Source organism: Platichthys flesus, chromosome 2 (genome assembly GCF_949316205.1).
Source record: "Platichthys flesus chromosome 2, fPlaFle2.1, whole genome shotgun sequence".
Lineage (NCBI taxonomy): Eukaryota > Metazoa > Chordata > Actinopteri > Pleuronectiformes > Pleuronectidae > Platichthys > Platichthys flesus.
Window position 1 is genome coordinate 24,438,220 of NC_084946.1, and position 12,393 is coordinate 24,450,612.

Below are 12,393 nucleotides of genomic sequence, written 5' to 3' on the forward strand. Positions count from 1 at the left end.
CCCCTGCGCTCCGTCACACACTCGCTCAGAGACACGGGCAGTGACTGAGACTTTATCTCTTCACCGTGCAACAGCCAGTTAGTGACTCTGTGGAACAGTGGAAACAGTGGAAACACAGAGTTTCTCTGGTCACATCTGCTCAGAGATCAGCGGCTTCATGATCACAGCAGAAGCTGCAGGTGGTTTGTACCGAGCTGGAGTTTCTGTTTCCTCCTCCTCCTCTCGGCTCGCTCCTTGTGCTCAGTACAACACGAGACGTGACGCTCACAGTCAGGACTACTGACACCTAAATCATCCCAATAAAAAATAACCTTAACTAACCCTCTGAACTTGAACTAGTTCATTTTAAGTGTGAACTGGCTCAACGCTGCAAACAGCTACTGGACACCAGCATTGAAAGGCAGAAGTAGTAGGGCTGGATCATTACACTCCTGTGACCAATCCTGCATGAGACTGCGGTTAGGCCCGCCTTTCTCATTAGCATAAGGACACTGCAAATGCAAAGGAAATGTATCAGGGAAAAAATAAATGTTAAAATATATTTAAGACATTTCTTTTGACATTTCTTTTGGTATTAACATATTTATTTATTTATTTCTGTATTTATTTATTTATTTCCATTTTTATTTATTCATTTATTTCTGTATTTATTTATACATTTATTTATTTATTTATTTTTACTTATGTCATGTATGGTCCTCCATAGAACACTTCTTCCTCTCTCAGTTGAAGTTTAACTCAGTGAATCACTCCCCCCCCCCCCCCCCCCCCTCACATTCCTGATCATTGCGCAAGTCTCCAGCCACAGAGCAACTGAGAAGATAACAGGATGTAGAGCAGCAATAGAATCAGGTTAAAGTTAAACTAGGTCACTTTTGTTTTTACGTTAAAATAGCAACTTCAAGATTAGGTTGATGGTTCACTGACTGGGAATAAAGAGAACGGTGTCAGTCATGCGACCTTAACATACTAAGAGAAATACACATGTTTCGTATGATGTAGCCTACATGCTACGTGGTTGTTAAGCAGTACGACCACTAGAGGGCAACACAGAGTCCAGAGGTTTGACCTGTTAGCTATGTCTCAACTCGGGGCTTCCCACGGCCTTCGGAGGCTGCATGTGGAGACTAAGTTCTTCGCAGTGGTGCGACCAGACCGTCCCATTTCAAAGATTTCCTGCTAATGTGTTCGACCGATGCTTCCTTGCACCTACGAGAAACGCAGGCTCCAGTGGGTGGATCCTTTCTGGCCCAGGATTCATTTTTTTCTAGGCCAGTGTTGGTGGCGCCGTTTGATACAGGCAACGCAGACTGCATCCCCCGAAGGACATGACGGCTCACCAAAAGTGAAGCCTGAGCACTTCACTCGCCTCCTGGTGATCGGCCGCAGTATAGCTCTTACGTACCACCTCCCCCGTGTTAATGGATGGGACAGGAACCAAACCAAAAGGTCAAAGTCGGCGACAAATACAGCTTTTAGATGTCTTCTGTCATTTTAGAAAGTTTCTAGATATGTTCATATTATGTTTGATTTTAATTAGTTATTTGATGCCATAAAAATAGTGTGAAAAAAAAAAAGATTCACAGTGGTCAGTCATGATTGATGCAATTCAACATTACTGCAAAACTCTAGTTCAATTACCCCCGCTCATAGGGACAAAGTATATTTCGCTTATTTAAGTCAAACATATAAATGTGAAGTTTTGAACTAAAAATGATCTTAACATTATCAGACATTGAATACAATGATTGATCTTCCAGGAAGTAAAAATGCTTTAAAACTTTCAGTTTAATTTTAAAATCCCTCTAACACCTGCTTGTCCCAGCATCACACAGATGGTTAGTGCAGTTTTGAGCAGAACAATAAACTAATTAAAAGAGTAAATATATTTTCCACAAGTCGATGAAATGACGATATATGCCGCAAGTTTACAAATATAGCCATTTTATTAATGACTTGGAAAAAAAAGCTTATCAACACAAGGAATACATGCATGCAGGGTATGTACTGTATGAACTATTATCCTCCTTATTCACAACACACATTTCTTACAGTTTGTACTGAATTACAGCTGTGAAGCAATGGAATCACATTATGTATATGCTCGATTACACACACAGATATATAAAAAAAGACTTTTAAACCGATGTGACTTGTTTTGAAATGAACACTAATCTTATTCTCTTGTTAAAGCCTCAGCCTGTCACCAGCAAGCAAGATCTTTTAAATTTTTTTTTTTTTAAACAAATAATTATACAAAGGACAAGTGGATAACAGTTCAGACTCTGGTGCAGTGCTGCATGGCCAAATAAATGTGTGTTCAGAACACAGGCTTAAAATCTGTGGCTTATAAAATATTAAGATTTTAACCCACATTGTTTCAACACTCCGAAACACCCACGTCATTTGATATTAGGAATGTGTGCTGCCAACACCTTCAGAGTGGATGAGAGGGAGATATAAAAACAGAAGTCACCATGTGGCTCTAGTTTACAGAACGTCGGATCCTGCTGGCAGCTGGACACATATCTGCTTCAACCTCAATGCTAGTTGAGCTTCTACACGTGAAGATTACAAAAATGAAATTGGGAAACCCTCCATGAACAGTTAACTTAATGTTAGGGTGACGTAAAATTCTTATTCTACAATAGAAATAAAAAATAAACTACTGCCTCGTTAAAAAGAGGAGAAAACAAGGATAACAAGAGAGCGAGCTCTGAAACAGAGCTGCAAACTGAGAGCAGTTCGTGGAAGTGGCTCCTGGGCTCAGTTCCTCCCTCTCTTTGACTTACGAGTCGTCTTCTTGACGCCCTTCACCCCTTTTTTCGCTATGGGCACCTTGGGGGATGACTCTTCTGGCTCAGGGCGCCTGGATCCACCTTTGGTCGCTGCCTTTTTAGCCACGGGCTTCACAGGGGTGGACTCTTCGGCTCTAGATCGCTTGGACACCCTTGTCGTCTCCTTTGGGACTACAGCTTCCTCTGGGGACGACTCGCTGGACACCGGCCGCTTGGTCGCTCGTTTGTTCAGCTTTTTGACGACTGGCGTTTTGGGCTTTCTAGCAGGAGCAGCTCTCTTGACGGGCGTGGCTTTAGACGGCGTCGTGGTTTCTTTCTTTCCCAATGTCTTCACCACTTTCTTGGCCGGAGACTTCTTAGCGAGGGATCGTCCTCTGCCTTTAGTTTTTGACTGACTGGAGCTCCGTGATTTTTTGGCCGGTGGAGGACGGCGAACCTTGGGGGGAGGCCTCTTTTGAGAATTCCTAAGAGTGTGGAGAACAGACAAAAGTCACATAACAAGCAGTAACTATACAAACATCACATGTTGGCGTCAGGCTCCTGAAGTACAACACTAATGAACCCATTTAGATTTGATGCAACATACGTTTGTTCCTTTAAGACTTATACGTGCTTCTCGCATAGAGCTGCATGAGACGTGCAGTTCATCCTCAATGACATATTTTTAAAGACGTGTGACTGATGCATCGTGATTTGCTAACATACTCCCGGGAAAGGCGACACACGTTATGGTAAATGTGTTTTGTATATTAGCCTTCTTAGCCTGCTAACATTTTTTCAAAGTAGTGTTTCAAACAACGGCTGACTATCTAAATAAGCGATATTAAAAAGGGGAGTGGAGGAGTGTTTCATCGACATGAAAAACAGTGAAGAAGATTCAGACCCAGACGATGCTGAACAAGACTCATTCTGTAAGAGACGTGTTTGAGGAAGAGGGGGAAGTTTGAATCGCTGCATGTCTCCCTTGGTCCCTTTTTTCTTTTTTCAGTGTTCATGAAGTTTAGGGAGAAGTTTGATCTATTTAATGTTTTGTTTAATTTCCAGAGAACCTTGTGATTGTTTTCAAATGGCTCTCATGTTTTAGAGTGAGTTTTAATTCTGTGCATTAGGTCTTAATGAGGAATGATTACACGCCTGCTCACATTTAAGATCAATGTTTGTTAATTAAAAAAGTTAACACCTACCTTTTACGGGCAGGAGGTTCATCATCCTCATCTTCCTCCTCTTCTTCTTCTTCTTCTGACGACTCCTCTTCCTCATCAGAAGAATCTGCCGTGCGCCTCCGCTTCGTTGGAGTAGCAGCGTTTTTCTTCTCAGGCTCTTGGAGGAACTTGTCTGGATACAGGATGGTGGGACTGAGGAGAGAAATCTCAGTTAGAAAAATGACAAAAGGGAAAGTTCATTTATTATTTATTTAAAAAATGTTAACTTTGTGAGACTATTCTATGACGGCATCCACTAAAGAAAATATGTTGGAGACCAACTGTCTTAGAATCTCAGAATAATAAGTTTCCTATATCAGGAGAAGATGATTAAAAAATGTCTCATAAATAGAAGATCATTTGCGCATTGATAATTGCCGCAGGTAAACAAAATCCGTTTCTTAGTTGTACATAGAAACGAAGCATGATAAAGAAAAACAAAATGCATTTTGAACATGAACTGATCTGCTTTTCTTCCACTGCAGTGCATTTACCTTGGGTAGAACGGGAACGAGAGCTGGTAGGTTCCCATCAGGCCATGACCAGTGATCTGCTCCATCCAGCCCAGAACTTTACACTTTGTCAGGGTCCTCCTCAGACTGGCCACTGAAGAAAAGAAGATGCGCTTTTAGTGCAATCCAATTTGGACGCACAAACTTTGCTCTCTAAAAAATGAATTAAGAGACAACGTCTAAACTGTGCAGGCTTCAAACCTAAAAAAACATGTGTGTAAACGAAGAGTTTCATCTTCTGCAGAGAACAAAAGCTGTGTGTGTTACAGCAGATCCCACCAATAACAGAAGCAACAAAACATGAATTATCTTGCACCATAATCCACTTCTGTTTCTGAGCGACTCCTGACGTCTTCCTGCTTGTTCATCGACTATCTAATGATTAATTTAAAGAGGAAACAACTGTTTAACTGCTTCACAACGTCAGGGACAAAATCAACAGGACCTCGGACTAAAGAATGAGGTGCTGAATGTTCTGCTGAGATAACTGGTGTCTACATAAATCCAATGTAACCAACATGGAGAACAGAAATTTAAACACGAGCGATGGTTTTCCAACTGTAAACCTTTAATTCAAGCCGTGTATGCAAGCGAGTGCTTCTCACCGAGTTGGTGCTCTTTCCTGTCCTTGTTGGCGTCTACTAGGTATTTGCGTAGAGTGATGGTGCTGCAGGTTTTAGGTTCGTTCATGGCTGTGATGGCGGCTGTGATGGCATCTTCCAAGGTGCTGCCCTTCAGCAGGACCTGGTTCCCGGTACGCTTTAACTGTGACGGGCAGATATGAACACGTTTAGGATGGAAGGTTGTTTCAAACCACAGCTCAGAGAACTGGTCCGTTCTTCATTTACAGACAAATTATTTGGTAAACTCAACAATAGTTCAGAGTCAAAACAAAATGGGTTTCCGTTGCTCTAAAGTGAATTGGTCTGGTTTCATTAGTCTTGATAAATAGGATTTTTCTTGGATTTGGGGAACATGAGATTTGACAGTATTCACAATCTTCTGACATCATATTTACCAAAAGATCTAGTAACAACAAGAACAGTTGTTTGTATCCTTACTGCAAACATACAAATCAACCGCCCGTCATCTCAATCTCACTGAGTCTGTATCTTTTAGCAGCATAATGGTTTTTTTTTTTTTTTTTTTACAGCTGCCAGTATAAAAAAAAGAGAGAAGTTGAACTTGAAAACACTTGTTTCCTCAGGAAATATCTAATATCACAGAAACTGTATAATAAAACAGTGAAGCTCAAGTGGGCAGAGGGAAGCAAACAGGTCCTTTAATGGTGAATCTGTGATAGAAACCAGTAATGCACATTGTCCGTCAAATAGGATTTCATTTCATCAGTCATTGTTTACAACATCTGTCACTGAAGTAAAAAATAATTTGAGTTCCACCTGGAAAGTTCCTCTGGCTCCTTTCCCAGTGATCTGCTCCAATTGTCCTCTCTCCACCGCCTTTAATAAAGCCGTCTTTAGGACGTCTGGCCTGAGGACGTATCAAATCGTTCATATTATCAATAACCCCAGCCAATGAAACAACTTTGATATACACACTCATTTGTAAAACTTAGAGATCCATTGAAATCCAGGCCACAGGTAAAACTACAGAGCCGTCGGTTTAAACTAAATTCACATTTTTAATTTGGTAGATTACGTCTTTCTAAATTCGGTTCTAAATTCGGTTCCTCTGTTTTTACGTGTGAAGCTTAACTATGATGAAGAGAAAATTTGAGTCTGTGATAAAGTTAGTTTGAATTCGAACTCTGATTAAGGATTCATTTAACTTCAATCAAGGAAAAATTTACTTTAGCAGGATTACACCATTTTGAATTCTACGACATTTCATATCCTTAAATCTTTGGAAAATTTTCTTTCACTTTCATAAAAGCAGGTCAAACAGTACTTGTCCTGCTTATGACGCATGTGTGAGACTGTACCTCTTCTCAATGTTGAAGTTGGGGAAGTGCTGCTCCAGGTATTTCTTGATCAGATTGTAGGAGGCTTCTTTGGGCTCACAGAGCCGAGTGATGATGAGAGGAAGAGCATCTCCCAGAGACTCCAGCTTCTGACCAGATTTCTAAAAACAACCAAACATTGAACAAGATCTCTTGCTGAAGGTTTAAATTCATTTTCTTAACAATACCAAAACGTTTTCAGAGCTTCACCTAAAACCCAAATCTACAGAGATTTAAAAAACCCATGAAGACAGTTTGATAAAACTAAAGTACTGAGCATATAATGGAAAAATCACTTCCCTCCCCACCTCTGCTTTAACGTACCTTAGACAAGGCCGTCTGCTTCCCCATTGCAAAGGTTCCTGAAAGACCTTTACCCTTCAGCTGTGTTGGAGAAAGAAACAAAAACGTCTTTGTTATAAATGTTGTTTCTTACGGATTCGAGACAGCTCTTCTATTTAACCCCACATAGTGAAATCATATAGTCTTTCATTCTTTACCTGTTTGATTGTTCCCTTCTCCAGATGCTTCTTCATCGCCTTCTTGATAAGAAACTTCTTCCTGTCGAGCTCCATGTCTGGATACTTTTTCCCGATGAATTTCATGACGGACTGATACGAAACCCCGGTCTTGTCGTTACAAGACTGAAAAGAAAAGAAAATGTAAATCATTCAAAAAGGGGGGAAAAATGTCACTTGTACGACTGTGCTGGATTGACAGACTTTGCACACACCGTGATCGCTTCAATGAGAATATTATCCACTTTGTTCTGAGTTCCTGCAAAGTTGGTAACCGGTAGTTTTTTGCTGGAAGCGACACTCGCCCACGCAGGAATCGTCCGTTTCACTTTCTTGACTTTGGCTTTCTCGTACTTGTAGCCATCCTTTAACCTGTCGCCAAAAAAAAAAGGAGCAAGACACAAGTTGAGTGAAGCGGCCCGATTCTTTGGAAGCGATATTTCACTGTGATCGTTTTCACCCTTATCTTTATCCCATCCTCACCTTAGTAGGAGAACATAGCAGTGTGTAGCGCACTGTCCAGCCGCGCAGTCCTTGCATTTCTCACTTTGTCCATTTGTCACCGACGGGAAAGACAAAATTAAGTTTGAGAACATCTGGCTTAATGACCACCGTGATAGTTTGACCCTGACAGGAGTTTTCTAATCTACTGAACTGTGTGAAGAAAAGTTAATATTTTCTTTGTCCAGCTCTGGGAAAAGAGAAGGAGAAGTAACCAAGACTTTAAGCTGATAAGTTTAAAGGGAAAGTTTAAGTCCCTGATGGTGCAAGTGAAACTAAGTGGAAACATTAATGTTACCTTACATATTTTCTGGGTTTGTATAAAGATCTTTGGGATTTGAAATGCCCCAAAATGTTATCTTCTACAGGTAATCGGATTTTTCTTGAATTCAGAGGATTTATTTTTGTACGGAAGCCAAAATATAATCTGAGCCTTATTCTAAAATGTACAGAACAAAGCATCACAGTCAATGCTGCTCTTTGAGTTTTCAGATGTGGACTGAACTGGTAACAGTTTCTTGATGCCATCGTGGTCTCCTCCTCCTGGTCTCCTGCAAGAGACTGGTACATCTGCCTGACAGCTATGTAAAGAGGGGGATGAGTGTGGCGGTGACAGGTCACATCTTGCGGAAATGCAACACTGCGACCATGAGGAGCAGTCTGCAGTAATCCAGCAGAGGTAAGGATCATATTAACAGATAAAAGTGATATCAAAGTGAAATATCGCAGTGTTCAGAGTTGACAAACTCATTGAGTCTCTGGCTGAGACTCACTCTTTCTTCTCTGTGCCCTTTCCTTCCTTCTCCTCCCCGGCATCGTCATTGGCCTTCTGCTCTCCGTTCTCTGTGGGCCCTGCATCGCCTGCCTCCACCACTGCTGCTGCCGCCTCGCTCTCACCCTCCTTAGTCTCGGCCGCTGTGCCTGAAGATGCCGCCGGCTCCTCCTCAGGAGAGGGTGACTCCTCCGAGGCTTCGGGCTCTGAGGGGGAGACAAAGATTAGTGTTCAAAAGAGTGCCCTGGCTTTTAAAAACAGCATTCACTATGAGATAGCCACTTTTTTAAACTTAACCTTAATTTATAGCTAATAGAGAATCTTTTTTTGAAGGAGTCAAAACCTGAAATACAGTAAAACCCTGCTAGCAATGTTCTGCATCTTCTTCAGTTATGACAAAACTAGATAATTAAAGACATCATCTGTTGTTTTCACCCGTCTGTTCGTTTTGCAAATTACACAACAACTGGAAAGGTAGAGACGAGGTGGAAATAAGCAGATTGGGTCAGAGAAGAACCAATTAGATTTAGCTGCAGATCTGGATCAGGGCCAGAATTATCTTTCAATTGAACACCAACAATGGAAAAATCTGATTCATGATCATTTTCTTTATGGTCTGTATATTTATACAGCTGCAATCTGAAAAATGTAACACCCAAAGATTTTAAGGATTTATCAAATAAGGTTTTTTCAAAGTGCAAGAATCTGCGTTGAGTTGAGTTGAGCGATACATCAAATCAGCACAGAAAATGCATGATGTAGTTTTTGTATGTAACAGTATAATTTGTTAAGAGCCATGTCACAATTATTCAACACCTATATAATATTGTTTTTAAAGCTGCCTGACCGTTTTTATGGCTTAAAGTGGAGTTGAAACATAATTAGGCCTTTGGAACTCTATGATCCTTCATTTGCTTCAGCTGGGATGAATATATAAACCCCACCCTTGAAGGTATTCAAGATGAGTTGCAATCATTGGAAAGACAAAGGAGCTTCCACAAAAGCTGAGAGAGGAGATTATTTCATCAAACCTGAAGGGCCTTGGGTATAAGAAGATTTCCCAAAAATGTATATTCCAAGAGACACCATTGGGAGCATTATAAGAAAGTTTAAAATGTATGGAGCAGCTTCAAACCTGCCTGGCCGTGGAAGAAAGTCCAACATTTCATCAAGGGACATCAGCAACCTAGTCAGTACAACTAAAGGAAACCCTGTATGACTGCAAGACACCTACAGGATGACCTGATGAAGTGCTTCAAGGACTTCATGGCCGGATTCCAAGACGCACTCCACTCTTGACCACAAGGTACATCAAACGTCGAGTAGAATATGCCAGGAGGAATTTGGATAAGATGACTGAGATTTGGATGACAGTTCTAAGGACTGACGACTCAAAACTGGAACTGGCTGGACGTATGGCCAGGCTTATGACCATAAAAATACCATCCCCAAGGTCAAGTCTGATGGTGGGTCATTGATGATGTTGGGCTGTTTTTCTGCAGCACAAACTGGTTATCTAGATCCTGTACCTGGCATCATGGATTCTCAGAAATACCGAGCCATTTTAAAGAGGAATGTGATGCCTCCTGTTGACAAATTAAACCTTGATGATCATTGCACCCTCTTGCAAGACAATGATCCAAAGCCCACCTCCAAGTCAAGCAAAGCTTGGTTGAGAAAAAGGTCCTGGAACATCCTGGAGCGGCATTCACAGTCACCAGATTTAAATCTGATTGAAAATCCTCGGTGGGATTTATAGAAGGCAGTTGCAGCACAGACGCCATCAAACATCAGTGAGCTAGAGGCTTTTGCACGTGAAAAAGGGGCAAAGATTCCGATCGAGAGGTGTAGGAAGCTTATCCGCACTTACTGAAAACGTTTTTTAGAAGTTATAAAAGCTAGAGGATGCGCCACAAAGTCCTGAAGCTGGGGGTTGAATAATACTGCATTTTTCCTTGTCAACTTTTGTTGTCAAAATAACTCAAATATGTATCAATAAATATCTTTTGTTGTTTAATGAGGTTTGTTGTCATTTATTGTCATTATCTTTCATCCACATCACTATAATGTTTTTTGAGGTGAGGGGGTTGAATATTTCTGATTGCAACTGTAGATGTTTTCTAGTCTTGATGACCCCATAAGTGCTTTAGTACTGTTCTTGCAATTCAACAACTCATACATCAACATGCAGCGCTCTCAAGATGAGAAGGTGCAAATTTAGGGATTTAGCACCTTGCCCAAGGACACTTAGGCATGCAAATGGTGAAGACTGGGATTGTACTGGTAACCTTCTGGTCAGAGGACGACCGCTCTAGCCCGAGATATTCATCTGTTGACAGTCTTAGTGTTTTCTCAGGGGATAACTCGTGGAAGTTGATGAAAGGGCCGACATCTGTGAGTGTGATTGTGCCACAATTATCTTATTTGTGTGATGAACATGTACATTTGAATATGATGTGGACTCTACATCAGCTTTATTTATACTTCTAAGCAAGTTCTATGTATCTGTGCAGTGTTAAAAGTGCTACGCACATAAAAAGGTATTATTATGATTATGAAATTAGAAAAAGTGATGACCACACCTCCACCTCCAGACTCATGGAGGTAGGTGTGTGTGTGTGTGTGTGTGTGTGTGTGTGTGTGTGTGTGTGTGTGTGTGTGTGTGTGTGTGTGTGTGTGTGTGTGAGTGAGGGGCTGCAGGGGGACTGGTGCCGGGCTGGGACCTGGAGGGCTCTGGAGCTCAGGTAATGCTCGACCCCGGGGGCCTCACCTTTCTCTGCTGCAGCGGAGGGGGCCTTCTCCTGGGTCGGAGGCGCTGCTGCTCGGCGTATCGGCATCACGCACACGGGATGAATCTGCATGGAGGAGAACAACAAACGCCGGTGCTGGAGTGAGCGTGAGAGGCGGAAACACGGTGACGCTGCCCGGACGGGGTTTCATTCATTGAGGCCCAGTGCACGAAAACACGAGAATAACACGAATAAAGAGGTGCGTTTGTTTCTGGTGAAACAGGGAGCGCGGTCGAGCGGTGCACGGACTCCTGCGTTAGCATTAGCCAAACAGCCGCGTTCACTCGAAGCCCTGCAGAGGAGCAGCGAGGATTTTTTTTTAAAACAGCTATTTCGCCATTTTGTCCGCTGGTGTCTACGCACAGTGATGGCGTCGCACACGGCAGATAAAATTCATTTCACTTTGCCCGGAGTAGGGGGGGAAAGGAGCGGACACACAGCGGCCCCTGCGTGCTCTCCGGTACCGGCTCCGTGCATCTGTGCGCCCGGCGAACAACGAACGACACCGCGGGACGAACTCACCTCAAGAGTCGGAGGAAAAGTGAAAGAGTTTGTAGTTTGAATCCTGCACGATCCTTTATTTAGATTCCTGCTCATCGGCCCCGCCCCATTACGACCGTTGGTGACGTCGCTGCGTCGCACGTCAAGTCTCAGGATTCCCATTGTCGTGGCGCCGGCCGGCCGCCGGGTGGCGCTGTTTCCCCTCCAGCGTTTAAAATATATTCAAACACATGTTGCGAGTTTGAGGAGCCATTTTCAATATAATACTGATATTTATGCGTTTTTAATCCAACTCACAGTGTATGTGTCATTCAACAGATGCTTATTTAAACCACCTGATTAAATATATAGATAAAATTAGGAGGGATTTTTTTTTTAAGTACAACTTTGTGTCGATTAACCGATTCGACAAATGTCATCTTGGTTTTAAGTTATTCCTCATTTCTGGAACAGATGCGTCTAAACAATATCTAATGATCTTGGATTTGTGGGTTGCTATGATTGTATTTATGTTTGTTTATATTTTATCTCATTTATAGATATGGAAACTTTAAAGGATTAAAAAATGAGAATCTAATGATAATAAAATTGAATCTGACAACAAACTACAACCATCTAATTTATAAAAATAAACGTATATAATTTAAGAGAAAATAAATGTAATGTAATTATTAAAACCTATATGTTTAAAATAATTAAAACAAATCTAATGAAACTGAGCCATATAATAATTACAAAATATGTATAAATATGAAAAAAAAATATATTTGCTGATGCTGCCATTTGTTTTTCATATTATTCTATACATCTTTACATGTATATATAGATATCTCGGAGAGA

At 41.5% G+C, this 12,393-nt stretch overlaps 1 protein-coding gene across 2 annotated transcripts; it reads right to left on the reverse strand.

Moving 5' to 3' along the window:
- Positions 1 to 1,927: 1,927 nt before the first annotated feature.
- hp1bp3 (heterochromatin protein 1, binding protein 3) lies at positions 1,928 to 11,658 on the reverse strand. 2 transcript variants are annotated; one of them, XM_062407426.1, is made up of 13 exons: positions 11,575 to 11,658; positions 11,034 to 11,118; positions 8,265 to 8,469; positions 7,474 to 7,536; positions 7,206 to 7,362; positions 6,973 to 7,116; positions 6,797 to 6,856; positions 6,455 to 6,594; positions 5,913 to 6,003; positions 5,118 to 5,277; positions 4,495 to 4,606; positions 3,983 to 4,153; positions 1,928 to 3,262 (listed from the first exon to the last, which is right to left on the reverse strand). In XM_062407426.1, the coding sequence occupies exons 1-13, from the start codon at positions 11,647 to 11,649 to the stop codon at positions 2,767 to 2,769; spliced, it is 1,959 nt and encodes a 652-aa protein (XP_062263410.1). In that variant the 5' UTR covers positions 11,650 to 11,658; the 3' UTR covers positions 1,928 to 2,766. The 2 variants fall into 2 exon arrangements, with proteins under 2 accessions (XP_062263410.1, XP_062263419.1); XM_062407435.1 differs by lacking the exon at positions 7,474 to 7,536.
- Positions 11,659 to 12,393: the final 735 nt, after the last annotated feature.